The sequence below is a fragment of the Lepisosteus platostomus genome, chromosome 27, assembly GCF_059453375.1.
Source record: "Lepisosteus platostomus isolate fLepPlt1 chromosome 27, fLepPlt1.hap1, whole genome shotgun sequence".
NCBI lineage: Eukaryota > Metazoa > Chordata > Actinopteri > Semionotiformes > Lepisosteidae > Lepisosteus > Lepisosteus platostomus.
Window position 1 is genome coordinate 9,642,939 of NC_142637.1, and position 14,636 is coordinate 9,657,574.

General features: G+C 50.7%; 1 protein-coding gene across 1 annotated transcript; it reads left to right on the plus strand.

Annotated features, from left to right (window-relative positions):
* Positions 1-3,379: 3,379 nt before the first annotated feature.
* LOC148639313 (guanine nucleotide-binding protein G(q) subunit alpha-like) lies at positions 3,380-14,348 on the plus strand. The gene is made up of 7 exons (XM_088621846.1): positions 3,380-4,324; positions 4,697-4,881; positions 5,152-5,306; positions 6,771-6,899; positions 8,697-8,826; positions 8,917-9,070; positions 11,080-14,348. The coding sequence occupies exons 1-7, from the start codon at positions 4,189-4,191 to the stop codon at positions 11,289-11,291; spliced, it is 1,101 nt and encodes a 366-aa protein (XP_088477972.1). The 5' UTR covers positions 3,380-4,188; the 3' UTR covers positions 11,292-14,348.
* The last annotated feature ends 288 nt before the right edge of the window (positions 14,349-14,636 follow it).

Here is a 14,636-nt window from a genome sequence, read left to right on the forward strand (position 1 = left end):
AGGCACTGTGAGGTTCAGATCATAGGTGAGAGGTGAGGTGAGAGGGAGAGTGAGAGAGGCTGGGAATTTAACAGTTTGATAGTGCAGCACAGGCAGAGCTGGCTGCCCAGAGACGACAGATGCACAGTGAGAAACACTCTGGGATTAAACACATTTTCATCTCTAAAATATCAAATCTAATCCCACACCTGCCGGAATTGGAACATTTCCCAATCCCACTGGGAGAGGAATCCCAAAAGAGCTGCAGCTCAGTATGTGCTCTCCTGTCACAGCCTGAGGAACAGACAGTCCAACAAACACTATTGTTATTGGTTTCATTGTTTTTGAGTACTAAATGCTGTTGCTTTGACAACACTGCAATTCATCTGTCACACCAATAAAGTTTGTTGAATGGAAAATATACCTGCTGCTCCTCTCAGGCTCATAATCAATCTGTTTCCTGTGCTGTTCTCTTCAGGAAAGGGCTGGGTTCAGGAAACTCCAGGGACACCCAGAAAATCCCCCTCTCCTCCCACACCCGCACTCTTGAGCAATCGCACCTGCACTCCGGGAAGTCAGCAAACACACAGGAGCCCTCAGGCTGTGAGGACAGTCACTCTGTGTGACTGTTACTGCAGTGCTCAGCACTCATTTGTCAGGCACAGCGATATCAGCAGGACTAACAGTAACAATGTAGTTGTATAGTAATAAAAGCCACTAAAGCATTAGTAGTAGCAGTCAGACTCCCCTCCCTCTGTCTCATACAGACTCCTGTCCCCCTCTCAGAGTCTTCTGTCCCTCTCTCTCACTCTCCTATCTCCCGGTCTCAGAAAGACTCCTGCCCCTTCCTTTGTCTCCTGTTACTCTCTCTGTGTCTCCTGTCCCTCTTTCTGTGTCTCCTCCCTGTGTGTGCAGAATGCGAGTCAATCAGTCAATCCAGTTCTCCACACTTCCCTGTGAGGAACTGGTTGGACTGGTCCAGCCTGAAGTGGGGAGGCAGGACACATGCTGACATGCCCGCAGTCCCACACATACCTGCTGCTGAGCTCACCCCTCCCTCCGCGCCTGGCTGCCCCAGGGACGGGGCTGCGCTGTCAGAGACACAGGCAGCAGGAGCTGAGCGAGACCCGTGCAGAGAGGGAGGCAAAGCAGGGCAGGACGCAGCCCTCACCAGCTGTGAGCAACTGTGCACGGGGTGTGAACAAGAGTGAGCGTGGTGCCGCTGGGAGTGCCCAGCCTACTGCCAGCAGCCAGCAGCCATATCACTCTGCAGCTCCCAGCTGGCAGCCCACTGAAGCCCAGCAGGTGTGAGCCTGGTCAGTACCTGGATGAGTGACCTCCTGGCAAAAACTAAGGCTGCTGCTGGAAGAGGTGTTAGTGGGGCCAGCAGGGGGCGCTCACCCTGCGGTCCATGTGGGTCCAAATGCCCCAGTATAGTGACGGGGACACTGTACTGTAAACAGGCGCCGTCCTTCGGATGAGACGTAAAACCGAGGTCCTGACTCTCTGTGGTCATTAAAAATCCCAGGGCGTTTCTCGAAAAGAGTAGGGGTGTAACTCTGGCATCCTGGCCAAATTTCCCATTGGCCCTTACCAATCATGGCCTCCTAATAATCCCCCTCTATGAATTGGCTACATTACTCTGCTCTCCTCCCCACTGATAGCTGATGTGTGGGGAGCGTTCTGGCGCACTATGGCTGCCGTCGCATCATCCAGGTGGATGCTGCACACTGGTGGTGGTGGAGGGGATCCCCATTACCTGTAAAGCGCTTTGAGTGGAGTGTCCAGAAAAGTGCTATATAAGTGTAAGCAATTATTTTAATTATTATTACTAGGCACTCTTAACCTTGATGAGCTACTCCATGAACTATGCCCAGTAATTGCTCTCCGTGTGCAACTTTTCCAGAATCGTTTTCCCCAGGCTGTCCTGGGCTCCGGTATTTATTTCAGCTGGTGAAGAACATCATGCACTTTTTAAAATAGACCTAAATTGTCTGAAAATAGATGTCCAGGTGCAAACTAGTTATTCTAAACTATATCTTTCATGTAATCACATTGTTTTCTTGGTCTGCAGAAACAGCTGTGGTTTTTCACACCTACCTGGGACTCTTTGAAACCTCAGCAGACTGAAGCTTTAGGACTCCTACTGGTTCAGAAATCAGGCTGAGGATTCCACAGATGGACACGCAGACAGGAAAGGTCTGTTTTGGGTGCCAGCAACGGCCTTTCTCTCAATTTAAATTAAAAATCAAACAGCTTTATTGGCATGAGTTGTGAATTAAAGTGGTGCCAAAGCGTATACAATAAATACAGCATCTACAGACATTTACAGTACAAACACATCATTGGGCATTGACATAGAACACATAAGACATTACTGGGAGACAGGCTCACTATTCCTCAGGCTGTGACAGGAGATCACACGCTGGGCTGCCAGTTCAATTGAATTCCCTCCTCCCTCTCCCTTTAGAATTCTGGCAGGTGTGAGAATTCTGGGATTAGATTAGTTAATTTGGGGAAGAATGTTTGTCTAATCCCAGAATATTTGTCACAGTGCAGTAAGAAGTGCACCTCTGTCTTTGTTTCTCCCTGCTGGCAGTGGGAGCACAGCCTGTCCTCTCTGGGCAGTCAGATCTGTCTGTGTCCAGTTTCTGTGGCCAGGCTGTGATCATTCAGCCTGTACCTCATCAGGGTCTGTTTGCTGTTTCTCACCCTGGTCAATTATTGTATTGTCTATTTAGGGTTCTGTAGCGTCACAGTTTGTGTGTGTGTCCCAGTGGGTAAGGTGGTGTTGTTTATCTTGTGCTGTGGTTTGGTTGATTGTGCTTTGTGTGGCTGTAGCTGTGCTGTCCTGAGGCTGGTTGGTGTCAGTGAGCTTCAGGACCAGCTGGTCGAGGGGCTCCTCTCTGGGCTCAGCATGGCCTTGCCCTGGGAGAAATGCTAGTCACTGTTTCTCAGGTATAACAAATATTTAACGAGTCTGGGCCTAATTCTGCCCTGTATACATTATTAGGAGTTTTCCTCCACACAGGGAGGATGTTTCTAGGGGGTGTTTGTCGCATTGAGTGTAATCCTGCTCTGTGAGGGGACCCCACACTTCACTGCTGCATAGGGCAATGGGTTGGATGACACTTTCCAATACTCTCAGCCAGATTTTTATGGGAGGGTTGAAGGTGTAGAGTCTCATAAGGGCGTCAAAAGCACTCCAGTGCCTTCACTGCCAGGTCCAAACTCCCAGACAGGCTGTCAGTCTGCCTTCCTGTGCGCAGGTGTGCTGTGTACCCGAGATCCACGGGGAGTCTCCCCTGGCGACGGGTGGGCGTGGTCGAGTCAAGCCCCTCCCTCGCAGCGCCGGGATCATGTGATCACGCTGCTTCAGCCTCCGGCTCCACGCCCGCTGTTCATCTCGGCAGTCCTAACAGAGACTGTGCGGTCCCCTCGCCTGTCCAGTCTGCCCTGTTCTCTCCGCCTTTCTGTCACATATTTTAAATTCTGCTACACCTATGAGAATAGTAACCTGCGAAACAGGCAGGAACTCCGTCTCTTTTCCACAGGGCATGATACCGACCGTGTTCTGTCCTGCGGTGAATTCATCGCGCTGTGCTCGGACTTCCTCTAGGGGAAACGCTGCACTTGGAGAATCTCTCCAACTTTCTGTGACTTTCCCGCAGCGAGAAGGCGCTCGACGTCGCTGGTCGAGCCAGCGGCCGTAGTGAGTGGCCGGACTGTGGGAGTCCAGCGCAAGCACGTTTAACTAACTCACCGCTCGGGGTGAAGAGACAGAGCGGGATTGATCAGAACAGGAGTTTCGTCTTCTAACGGACCGGTGTCGCCGACTTGAAACTCTCAGCAGCCGGCGCTCGGGGCTCTAAGGGAACCGGTTCGCTCTCGGGAGGGGGTGGGGGCTACAATACAGTGGCCTCCCCGGGGCAGTTAATTCACCCTTTACTTTTCCCCGAGCTGAGGATGAGGAGCGTCTCCGGTCTCTGACCCCCCGGAGCGACCTGACGCGTCTCCTCGGAAACCGTGCCTTTCGAGAACAGTTTATTTCCCATCAACCCTGTTCGTGCTGCGGGGGGACCTCCGTGCCGAGCTGCCCTGCCGGAGCCGCTGTTCGCGTCACGCCACTCGTGAAACAGACGCAGTTTCGCCCTTTGGCCGCGCTGGAGCCGCCCGGCGCGCGCTGACGGGGAGAGAGCGCCTCGCGCCATGGGGCGGTGCCGGGTCTGCGCGTGCTGCCTGTCCGAGGAGGAGCGCCAAGCGATCGCCGTGGATCGGGAGATCCAGAAGATCCTGCAGAAGCAGAGGAAGAGGGACAGACGGGAGATCAAAGTGCTGCTGCTGGGTGAGGCGGGCGGCGGCGGGAGGTGACCATGGGCGCTGTCCTGCGGTCACTCTCGGCCCAGCGAGGGCTGGCCGACGCGCGGGAACCCGTCCCGCTGGACCATGGTCACCTGAGCGCGGGGCTCGCAGAGTCTGTCAGTGAGATCAGACACGTCAGTGGTACAGCACCGCGAAATCATGGTGCAAGCAGTTAGGCAGTAGAGCAGGGGTGAAAATATGGTAAAAACAGTTAGGCAGTAGAGCACCGCGAAATCATGGTGAAAAACATTACAGCAGTAGAGCACAGTGAAATCATGGTAAAAACACAGTTAGGCAGTAGAGCATAGCGAAATTATGGTCTCTCTGCCTCTCCTCTCGCCCCCCCGGCCCCCAGGCACAGGCGAGAGCGGGAAGAGCACGTTCATCAAGCAGATGCGGATCATCCACGGCACTGGATACACGGAGGAGGAGCGCCGCGCCTTCGCCAAGCTGGTGTACCAGAACATCTTCACCGCGGCGCAGAGCATGATCAGCGCCATGGCCACGCTGGGCATCCCCTACGGCCGCCCAGAGAACGAGGTACTGGGAGATGGTGGGGCTCTCCCCCCAGCACCCCAACACAAGAGTCATTGTGCAGCAGGGGCGGTGGCAGCTGGTGAGAAAACAGAATCAGACCAGGGGTACTGGGGTGCTGGAGTGCTGGGGTGCTGGAGCACAGGGGGGCTGGGGTGCAGGTGGGCTGGGGTGCAGGTGGGCTGGAGCGCTGGGGGGGCTGGGGTGCAGGTGGGCTGGAGCGCTGGGGGGGCTGCGATTGCTCACCCCGAGCTGTCTGCCCTCTCTCCCGCGCAGGCACACGCCCAGCGCCTGCTCCAGGTGGACGTGCTGCAGGTCAGGGCGCTGGAGCTCTGGGAGGTGCAGGCCATCCGCAGCCTGTGGGCCGACCTGGGCATCCGGCAGTGCTACAGCCAGCGCCGCCACTTCCACCTGCTGGACTCCACCGACTAGTGAGTGCGCCATGGCAGAGCACCGCGAAATTATGGTTAAAAACATTGCAGCAGTAGAGCACAGTGAAATCTATGGTAAAAACACAATAGAGCAGTAGAGTACAGTGAAATCAAAGTAAAAGCACCATTAAGCAGTAGAGCGCCGTGAAATTGTGGTAAAATCACACTAGAGTAATACAGCACAGTGAAATCATGGTAAAAGCACACTTAGGCAGTAGAGTACCATGAAATCATGGTAAACATAAACTAGAGCAGTAGAGCGTCGTGAAATCGTGGTCAAAACATAGTATAGCAGTAGAGCACAGTGAAATCATGGTAAAAGCACAGTTAAGCGGTACAGCATAGTGAAATCATGGTCAAAACAGGCTAGAGCATTAGAGCACTGTGAAATCATGGTAAATTAACAGTTAGGCAGGAGAACACTATGAAATTGTGGTAATAGCACAGTTAGGCAGTAGAACACAGTGAAGTCATGCTAAAAGCAGAGTTAGGCAGAAAGGTAACATGAAATTGTGGTAAAACCACACTAGAGCAGTAGGGCACCGTGAAATCATGGTAAAAACACACTGGAGTTGTAGAGCACTGTGAAATGATGGTGCCCGCGGATCGCTAGCTGGAAACTCTCCTCCAGGGATCCGAGAGTACAGTCACAGAAATACCTGGAAAGACATGGGAGACTTGTCATCAGTCAGGCAGAGCTCAGCTCCACCTTCATGAGAATAAGAAGCTGTCTGGAACATACCTGGTGTCTCTGTTTCCACACCTCAGGCTGTGGCTTCTAGCTCTAGTGCCACAGAAAGGTCTCTCCCTGGAGTAGCCGGGCACTTCCTGAGACAGCAGCACAAGTCTCCTGTCAGCCAGACTCTTCATCTCCACGGCATCTCCCAGGAACAACCAGCCAACTCTTGTCTTTAGAGCGAGAGAGATTTAATCCTTTCACCAGTGCTTTCATATTCTCTGCTGATCACAAGGGGTCCATCCTTGTGGACAGTTTGGCTCGCAAGTCTGGGAGTATTATTAACCAGGGTGTGTGAAAGTACCCCTGACTTCATCAGGCACTCATCTGGACAAAAGAATATATTCCAATCTGTTTTGGACAGTAAACATCTATATTTTTTTCCCCACCATTTCTTAAGGAGTGTAGAAAATGACCACATTACATGAGGTCATCATGTAGGAGGGGCTACATGTGGAGAGCAGAGGGTTTCTGGGCTCTGCAAGCAGGTCCTCCATTGATCTGCACCCCATCTAGAAATCCAGAAATTATCAGTACTGAATCAGAACAGCAGAGGGCGCCAAAGCCTTAAAAGTCACCTTTGAGATTGAACTCATTCTCATGAGAACAGAATCTACTGTAGAGTAACAGATGTCAAAGGAAGAACCATGTTATAGTTTTGGCTCCACATTTCCTTCTTGTTCTCCCTTTAACTGTCTCCTCATCCCTCCCTCCCACTCTCTGTGTAGTTTCATGTCGAACCTGGAGCGCATCGCAGCTGCAGACTACATCCCCACTGCTCAAGATGTGCTGCGGGTTCGACTCCCCACCACAGGAATCACCGAGTATCCCTTCACTGTGGAGAAGATGTCACTCAGGTAGCCAGCCAGTCCATCAAGACCCGAGTCCCTAGATGACCTGGTTTGACTCATCCAAGGTGACCAGCATCTGAAAGTGTGGTACTCAGTGCAGTTACAGTAGCAGAGCTGCCAGAAGAAGTTTGCGAACCTTTGGGATTACCTGGATTTCTGCATGAATTACTCATAAAAATGTGGTCTGATCTTCAACTAAGTCACAATAAAAGACAAACACAGTCTGCATAAAACTAATAACACACAATTGTAGTTGTCAATATGGAACACATCGTTAAATGTATGTGAACCCTGTATTTAGTAACTGGTAGAACTGGTGGAACCTCCTTTAGCAGCAGTAGCCTCCACCAAACATTTCCTGTAGCTGCTGATGATGCACAACGGTTAGGAGGAATTTAAGACTATTCCTCCATACAAAACTGTTTCAGTTCATTGATATTTCTGGGATCCCTTGCGTGAACAGCTCTCTTCAGGTCACGCCACAGCATCTCAATTGGGTTGAGGTCTTGGCCATTCCAGAACACAGATTTCCTTCTGTTTAAGCCATTCTGTTGTTTGAGGTTTACTCCTGTGTTTCAGGTCATTGTCTTGTTGCATTATCCTGCTTCTATTAAGCTTCAGGTGACAGACCACTTACAGGAGAATGTCCGGGTGATTTCCTGATACAATTTTGAATTCATCGTTCCTTGTATGAGGGCAAGCTGTCCAGGCCCTGAGGCAGCAAGGCAGCCCCTAACCATGATGCTCCCTCCACTATGCTTCATGGTTGGGATGAGATTTTGGTTTTAGAGAAGTCATTAACCTAGAGGTTCACATACTTTTTCCAACCTAGACTGTGAATGTTTAAACCAAGTGTTCAGTACTAACAAGAAGTACAATTGTTTGTGTTATTAGTTTAAGCAGATTGAGTTTGTCTATTATTGTGACTTAGTTGAAGATCAGACCACATTTTGTATGAGTAATTAATGCAGAAATCCAGTTAATTCCAAAGGGTTCACAAACTTTCTTGAAACTGTGCACGTGTCTGCTCAGTTACAGTCATACACAGTGTGTGTGCACTTAACAGTAGCACAGTGTATACTGTGTGTGCAGTTACAGTGTACAGTGTGTGTACAGATACAGTTACAGTGTACAGTACAGTGTGTGTACAGATACAGTAGCACACTGTGTGTGCAGATACAGTGTACAGTGTGTGCAGATACAGTAGCACTGTGCGTGTGCAGATACAGTGTACAGTGTGTGTGCAGATACACTGTGCAGATACAGTTACAGTGTACAGTGTGTGTGCAGATACAGTTAAAGTGTACAGTGTGTGTATGGTCACAGTTTACAGTGTACAGTGTGTGTGCAGATACAGTGTGTGTGCAGCACAAGCTCATGTCAGCTGCTAGAGCTGAGTGGAACAGAAGCTACAGCCCCCCCAGCCCTGAACACTGGGATCCCACAGCAGGGGGCTCCCTGTCGCCCACACTGACCAGCAGCACCCTGGGCCTCTTCCCCTCATCGAGAAACTGAGGAGTGTGCAAAACAGGACTAAGCACTCGGACAGAAGAGGACAGATAGAGCAGTCAGCAACACGCTGCTCCGTCAAGCCCCCTCCCTGCCCCTGCAGATGGGAGATGGGGCAGGCTGGGCCTGGCTGGCAGTGCTTGGTGCCACAGGAGACTGGGCAGTGCGTGCCAGGAGGCAGGGCCTGCAGTGGCAGGGCAGGGGTTCGGCGCTGTTTCTAGTTCATTCCGGTTCTCATGATCCCTCTCTCTGCCCCTGTCCCCCCCCCCCGCTGCCCGCTTGGGCCCTCTCCAGGATAGTGGACGTGGGGGGGCAGAAGTCGGAGCGCAGGAAGTGGATCCACTGCTTCGAGAACGTGACGTCCCTCATCTTCCTGGCCTCTCTCAGCGAGTACGACCAGGTGCTGGAGGAGCAGGAGACCGATGTAGGTTCCCCCAAGTTTGTCTCGCCCCACTCGCGGCGCCAGAGCGAGGCCTGTACACTCACCTCTCCCCTCCCCACCTCTCTCCTGCAGAACCGGATGGAGGAGAGCAAGGCCCTGTTCTACACCACCATCCACTCCCCCTGGTTCCTCAAGTCCTCCATCATCCTCTTCCTCAACAAGAAGGACATCCTGGCGGAGAAGATCCTGACCTCACACCTCGTCACCTACTTCCCCCAGTTCAAAGGTTCAGTCTCCTGCTGTAACTGTACATTAGTCAATTAATTTAGTCCAGTTTAGTGCCTTAGCTGCCTAAAGGTCATTAATTGATTAATTGCACATACAGTACCTCTACTGTACCTAAATTACCTCTGCTGTACCTACAATTTCTGATTTTCTGATCTTAGTTCATATCAATTGCAAAAATCAGCTGCTATAATGCTAACAAGAACACATTCCTGTGCTGGCATCGCTGCATTGACTGCTGGTCCATTATAGGAATATAGCAGTTAGCGGTAAATAGAACTTTTACTAGTATTTAAAGCACCTGGTCCTTGATTTGTTTATCTGAAATGCAAAGACACAGATGAAGGTTTTCTGGTGCCGGCTTGAAGATAATCAGAGTCTGTTACAGCCCCTACAGTTCTAAAATTCTCCACCCCTCGGATCACACATTCATCCTGAAGTGCATGTCTCAAATCCTAAATGCATATGTTTTTACAACAGCAATTTTTAAGGAATGGTTTAAATTTGTGTCTTATGGATGTTCTTTTTTACTCTGGCAGTTTTATTAGTCTTATATTAGAGTTTTCCGTCTAATTTAATCAGTAAGTACAGCATTATGACACATTAACATGAAAATGTACTATATAAATATATGCAGATTATTACTATCGTTTTTAACTACCATAAAGTAATTTGACCAACCCTTAATTGCTTAATTGGTCCAAGTATTGGTCCAATTAAGCAATTAAGGGTAGTTACACAAGCTGGAGGTCAATTACTCAATCACAGGTGGTTGGAAAGGGTAGTTCTCACTTGCAAGGCTCCTTACCTGCAGGAGAGTTACAGCAATGGGCTGGTCTGGCAGCTCCATCTGCCTCACTGTTGCCCATAGCAACCATACTGACGTGCCGCCCAGCCCCAGACCTGCCTGTGGAGTCTGGAAAATCCCTCTGTGCTGCAGAGGAGCAGCTGTTGTGCCTGCAGGATGCATTCTAGACGTGTGTGTGTACAGTGTGTACAGTGTGTGCAGTGTGTGCAGTGCGTGTGTGTACAGTGTGTGCCGTGTATGTGTGTGTGCGGTGTGTGTGCGGTGTGTGTGCGGTGTGTGTGCAGTGTGTGTGCACGGTGTGTATAGTGTTTGTATAAAATGTGTAAACTCTGTGTTTACAGAGTGTGTATATAAAGTGTGCGTACAGTGTGCGTATACAGCATTTCTATACAGTGTGTAGTGTTTGTGTAAAGTGTATACAGCATGTGTTTATATTGTCTGTCTACAGTGAGTGTTTATATAAAGTGTGTGTGCATAATGTGTGTGAGTATATCATGTGTGTATACAGTGTGTATATTGTGTGTATGGTGTGTATACAGTGTGTGTTCAGTGTGTTTACATAGTGTGTATTGTAACGCAACGGGGGCTCAGGCGGGCGCCCTTGCCGCATTAGGTTGGCCCCATCCCGACTGAGGCTCGAACCCGGGACTCCCGCGTCTCTCTGCAGGGACCCAGCCCGGTGAGCTAAAGAGAGATCTCTCACAGCCCAGTAGCTGTAGTCCTGCTATCACAGGTAAGGGCGGTGACGTCACCTGCTCTGGTACGCCGGCTCTTGCACAGTGCCTGTCGGCCGTAAGCGTTACAGTATGTATAATGTGTGCGCGGTGTGTGTATAGTGTGTGTGCACTGTGTGTACAGTGTATGTGCAGTATGTGTGTGTTGTGTGTGTATCTACAGTGTGTGCATAGTAAGTGTAGAATGCGTGTGTATAGTGTGTGCGTGCAGTGTGTGTGTACAGTGTATGTACAGTGTTCATATTGTGTGTGTACTGTGTATACATAGTACGTATGTGTGTTGTGTGTATGTACACAGTGTGTATAAAGGGTTTGTATCTACAGTGTGTGTATATACAGTGAGTGCGCAGTGTGTGTATCTACAGTGTGTATGGTGTGTGTATCTATATTGAGTGTGTAGTGTGTGTGTATCTACAGTGTGCAGTGTGTGTTTCCAGTGTTAATTCCAGTACTCACTCCCTCTGGCAGGAAAGCAGTGTGATGTGCAGGCGGCCATGCAGTTCATCCTGCAGATGTACCTGCAGCAGGCGGTGAAGAAGGACAAGAGGAAGGGCGACAGGGACAAGAGCATCTACTCCCACTTCACCTGCGCCACCGACACCAACAACATCCGCTCCGTCTTCAGCGCCGTGAAGGACACGGTGCTGGTCAAGTCCCTGGAGGAGTTCTCCCTGCTGTGACCGGGTCTCTGGGTCAGCAGTGTGAAGGACACGGTGCTGGTCAAGTCCCTGGAGGAGTTCTCCCTGCTGTGACCGGGTCTCTGGGTCAGCAGTGTGAAGGACACGGTGCTGGTCAAGTCCCTGGAGGAGTTCTCCCTGCTGTGACCGGGTCTCTGGGTCAGCAGTGTGAAGGACACGGTGCTGGTCAAGTCCCTGGAGGAGTTCTCCCTGCTGTGACCGGGTCTCTGGGTCAGCAGTGTGAAGGACACGGTGCTGGTCAAGTCCCTGGAGGAGTTCTCCCTGCTGTGACCGGGTCTCTGGGTCAGCAGTGTGAAGGACACGGTGCTGGTCAAGTCCCTGGAGGAGTTCTCCCTGCTGTGACCGGGTCTCTGGGTCAGCAGTGTGAAGGACACGGTGCTGGTCAAGTCCCTGGAGGAGTTCTCCCTGCTGTGACCGGGTCTCTGGGTCAGCAGTGTGAAGGACACGGTGCTGGTCAAGTCCCTGGAGGAGTTCTCCCTGCTGTGACCGGGTCTCTGGGTCAGCAGTGTGAAGGACACGGTGCTGGTCAAGTCCCTGGAGGAGTTCTCCCTGCTGTGACCGGGTCTCTGGGTCAGCAGTGTGAAGGACACGGTGCTGGTCAAGTCCCTGGAGGAGTTCTCCCTGCTGTGACCGGGTCTCTGGGTCAGCAGTGTGAAGGACACGGTGCTGGTCAAGTCCCTGGAGGAGTTCACCCTGCTGTGACCGGGTCTCTGGGTCAGCAGTGTGAAGGACACGGTGCTGGTCAAGTCCCTGGAGGAGTTCTCCCTGCTGTGACCGGGTCTCTGGGTCAGCAGTGTGAAGGACACGGTGCTGGTCAAGTCCCTGGAGGAGTTCTCCCTGCTGTGACCGGGTCTCTGGGTCAGCAGTGTGAAGGACACGGTGCTGGTCAAGTCCCTGGAGGAGTTCTCCCTGCTGTGACCGGGTCTCTGGGTCAGCAGTGTGAAGGACACGGTGCTGGTCAAGTCCCTGGAGGAGTTCTCCCTGCTGTGACCAGCTCCTCCGGTCCGTCTCAGGCTGCAGAGCCCATTGCCGACAGATCTGGGCCACACAGGGCTGGTGAAGCTCTGGTGACACACAGAGCTCTTCCCTGAGTGACGTGTCTGAGAAGTCGCGCCAGTAACAGGTACAGCTGGATCAAAGGGACAGTCTTGCACACAGCCCCTGAGGACACAGGACAGGGTACAGAGACTCTCACCCTAGTGCAGTGGGACTACAGACACGAGCCCTGGACACAGCAGAGAGACGAGGAGATTCCTCACTCCAGGGCTGTGCAGACAGAGCCTTTCTAGTAGTAACTAGATCCTTTTAGCTTTTCACACACAAGACTCTGAGCAGCTCCGTTCCAGGTGTTTCTAAAACAGACTCTCAGGACAGAGGGTCCTGCACATGGCGCAGAGCTGGTGCCACAGCAGAGTTCAGGGTGCGGGGGCCCCTCTTCACACAGGGGGACGGGGGCTGGGAGGAGCAGACCTCTGTCCGGTCAGTGAGTCCCCAGCTCTCTGAGGTCACTCTGCTCCTGGCTACTGGACACACAGCCTTTCCCGAGCTGGAATCTTTCTGACATTCTTATCATGGGCTCTAAAACAAAACTGAAAATAAAAAAATAATAAAATTTCATTTAACAATTCAAATTAAAGCCCAAGAACTGTTTTTTTCCCCTGTCATTTCTTGTTTTAATTTCTTGTTATTAGCTTAAGGTTGTGCCCTACAACATTCAGCACTGTTCGCCCTGCTCACACATTTACTGCGGTACACAATGGTAAGAACATGCAGTAGAGCCCAAGTAATCTGAAGTAAAAGCACAGTAAGGTGCAGTAAAGCACAGTATGTTGAAGAATGATAAACCACAGGACCAGTCTGGTAAACTGACCCTGTGACCTCATGGCACAACAGGCTCTGGAGATCGTTCACATATCACTTTGAGGGCTAAGATCTGAGAGCGACAGGCGAGAGCAGTGTTGCTGGTTATTTTTAGCCCCTGGACGTCTCTTGGTCTTTTGTTATTCCTCCAAGCACTCAGCTCACTGGCCAGCAGTCCAAGAAATGTGAGCGGTGTGTGTGTGTGTGCGTGAGAGAGTGAGTGAGAGAGAGGGATCTCTGTGTGTGTGTGAGTGAGTGAGAGAGATCTGTGTGTGTGGTGTGTGTGTGTGAGAAAGATCTGTGTGTGAGTGATGTGTGTGTGTGAGAGAGATCTGTGTGTGTGGGTGATGTGTGTGTGTGTGTGTGAGAGAGAGAGATCTGTGTGTGAGAGAGATCTGTGTGTGTGGGTGATGCGTGTGTGTGAGAGAGAGAGATCTGTGTGTGTGGGTGATGTGTGTGTGTGTGAGAGAGAGAGAGATCTGTGTGTGTGGGTGATGTGTGTGTGTGAGAGAGAGAGAGATCTGTGTGGGTGATGTGTGTGTGTGAGAGAGAGAGAGATCTGTGTGTGTGGGTGATGTGTGTGTGTGAGAGAGAGATCTGTGTGTGAGTGATGTGTGTGTGTGAGAGAGAGATCTGTGTGTGAGTGATGTGTGTGTGTGAGAGAGATCTGTGTGTGTGGGTGATGTGTGTGTGTGTGTGTGTGAGAGAGAGAGAGATCTGTGTGGGTGGTGTGTGAGTGTGTGAGAGAGAGAGATCTGTGTGTGTGAGTGATGTGTGTGAGAGAGAGAGAGATCTGTGTGTGTGGGTGAGAGAGAGATCTGTGTGTGAGTGATGTGTGAGAGAGAGATCTCTGTGTGTGGTGTGTGTGTGAGAAAGAGATCTGTGTGTGTGGGTGATGTGTGTGTGTGTGTGTGTGTGTGAGAGAGAGAGATCTGTGTGTGTGAGTGATCTGTGTGTGAGAGAGATCACACACATCAGAGAATAATGCTCCAGCCGCCTACAGTATATGTCAATATTTTATAATATGTCTTTGTTGTAAATGTCTATAATATGTCTGTAGATTTTATTTTACATCTATTTTTTGTTTTGTTGAATGTAAATATCATTACTTTCATTTGCTTTGGCAACACTGATTGTACCCATTGGTCATGCTAATAAAGCACCTTGAATTGAATAGAATTGAATTGAATTGAATTGAGATCTATGTTTGTGAGAGAGAGATCTATGTGTGTGAGTAATGTGTGTGTGAGAGAGATCTGTGAGAGAGATCTGTGTGTATGTGATGTGTGTGTGTGTGTGAGATCTGTGTGTGTGAGTAATGTGTGTGTGAGAGAGATCTGTGTGTATGTGATGTGTGTGTGTGTGAGATCTGTGTGTGTGAGTAATGTGTGTGTGAGAGAGATCTGTGTGTATGTGATGTGTGTGTGTGTGTGTGAGATCTGTGTGTGTGAGTAATGTGTGTGTGAG

Excerpts from the sequence above, each read along its gene's own strand:
- LOC148639313 (XM_088621846.1), top strand. The coding sequence starts at position 4,189 with ATGGGGCGGTGCCGGGTCTGCGCGTGCTGCCTGTCCGAGGAGGAGCGC. Across the intron at positions 4,325-4,696 it reads GATCAAAGTGCTGCTGCTGG|GCACAGGCGAGAGCGGGAAG; the intron begins GTGAGGCGGGCG and ends CCCGGCCCCCAG. Across the intron at positions 5,307-6,770 it reads CTGCTGGACTCCACCGACTA|TTTCATGTCGAACCTGGAGC; the intron begins GTGAGTGCGCCA and ends CTCTCTGTGTAG.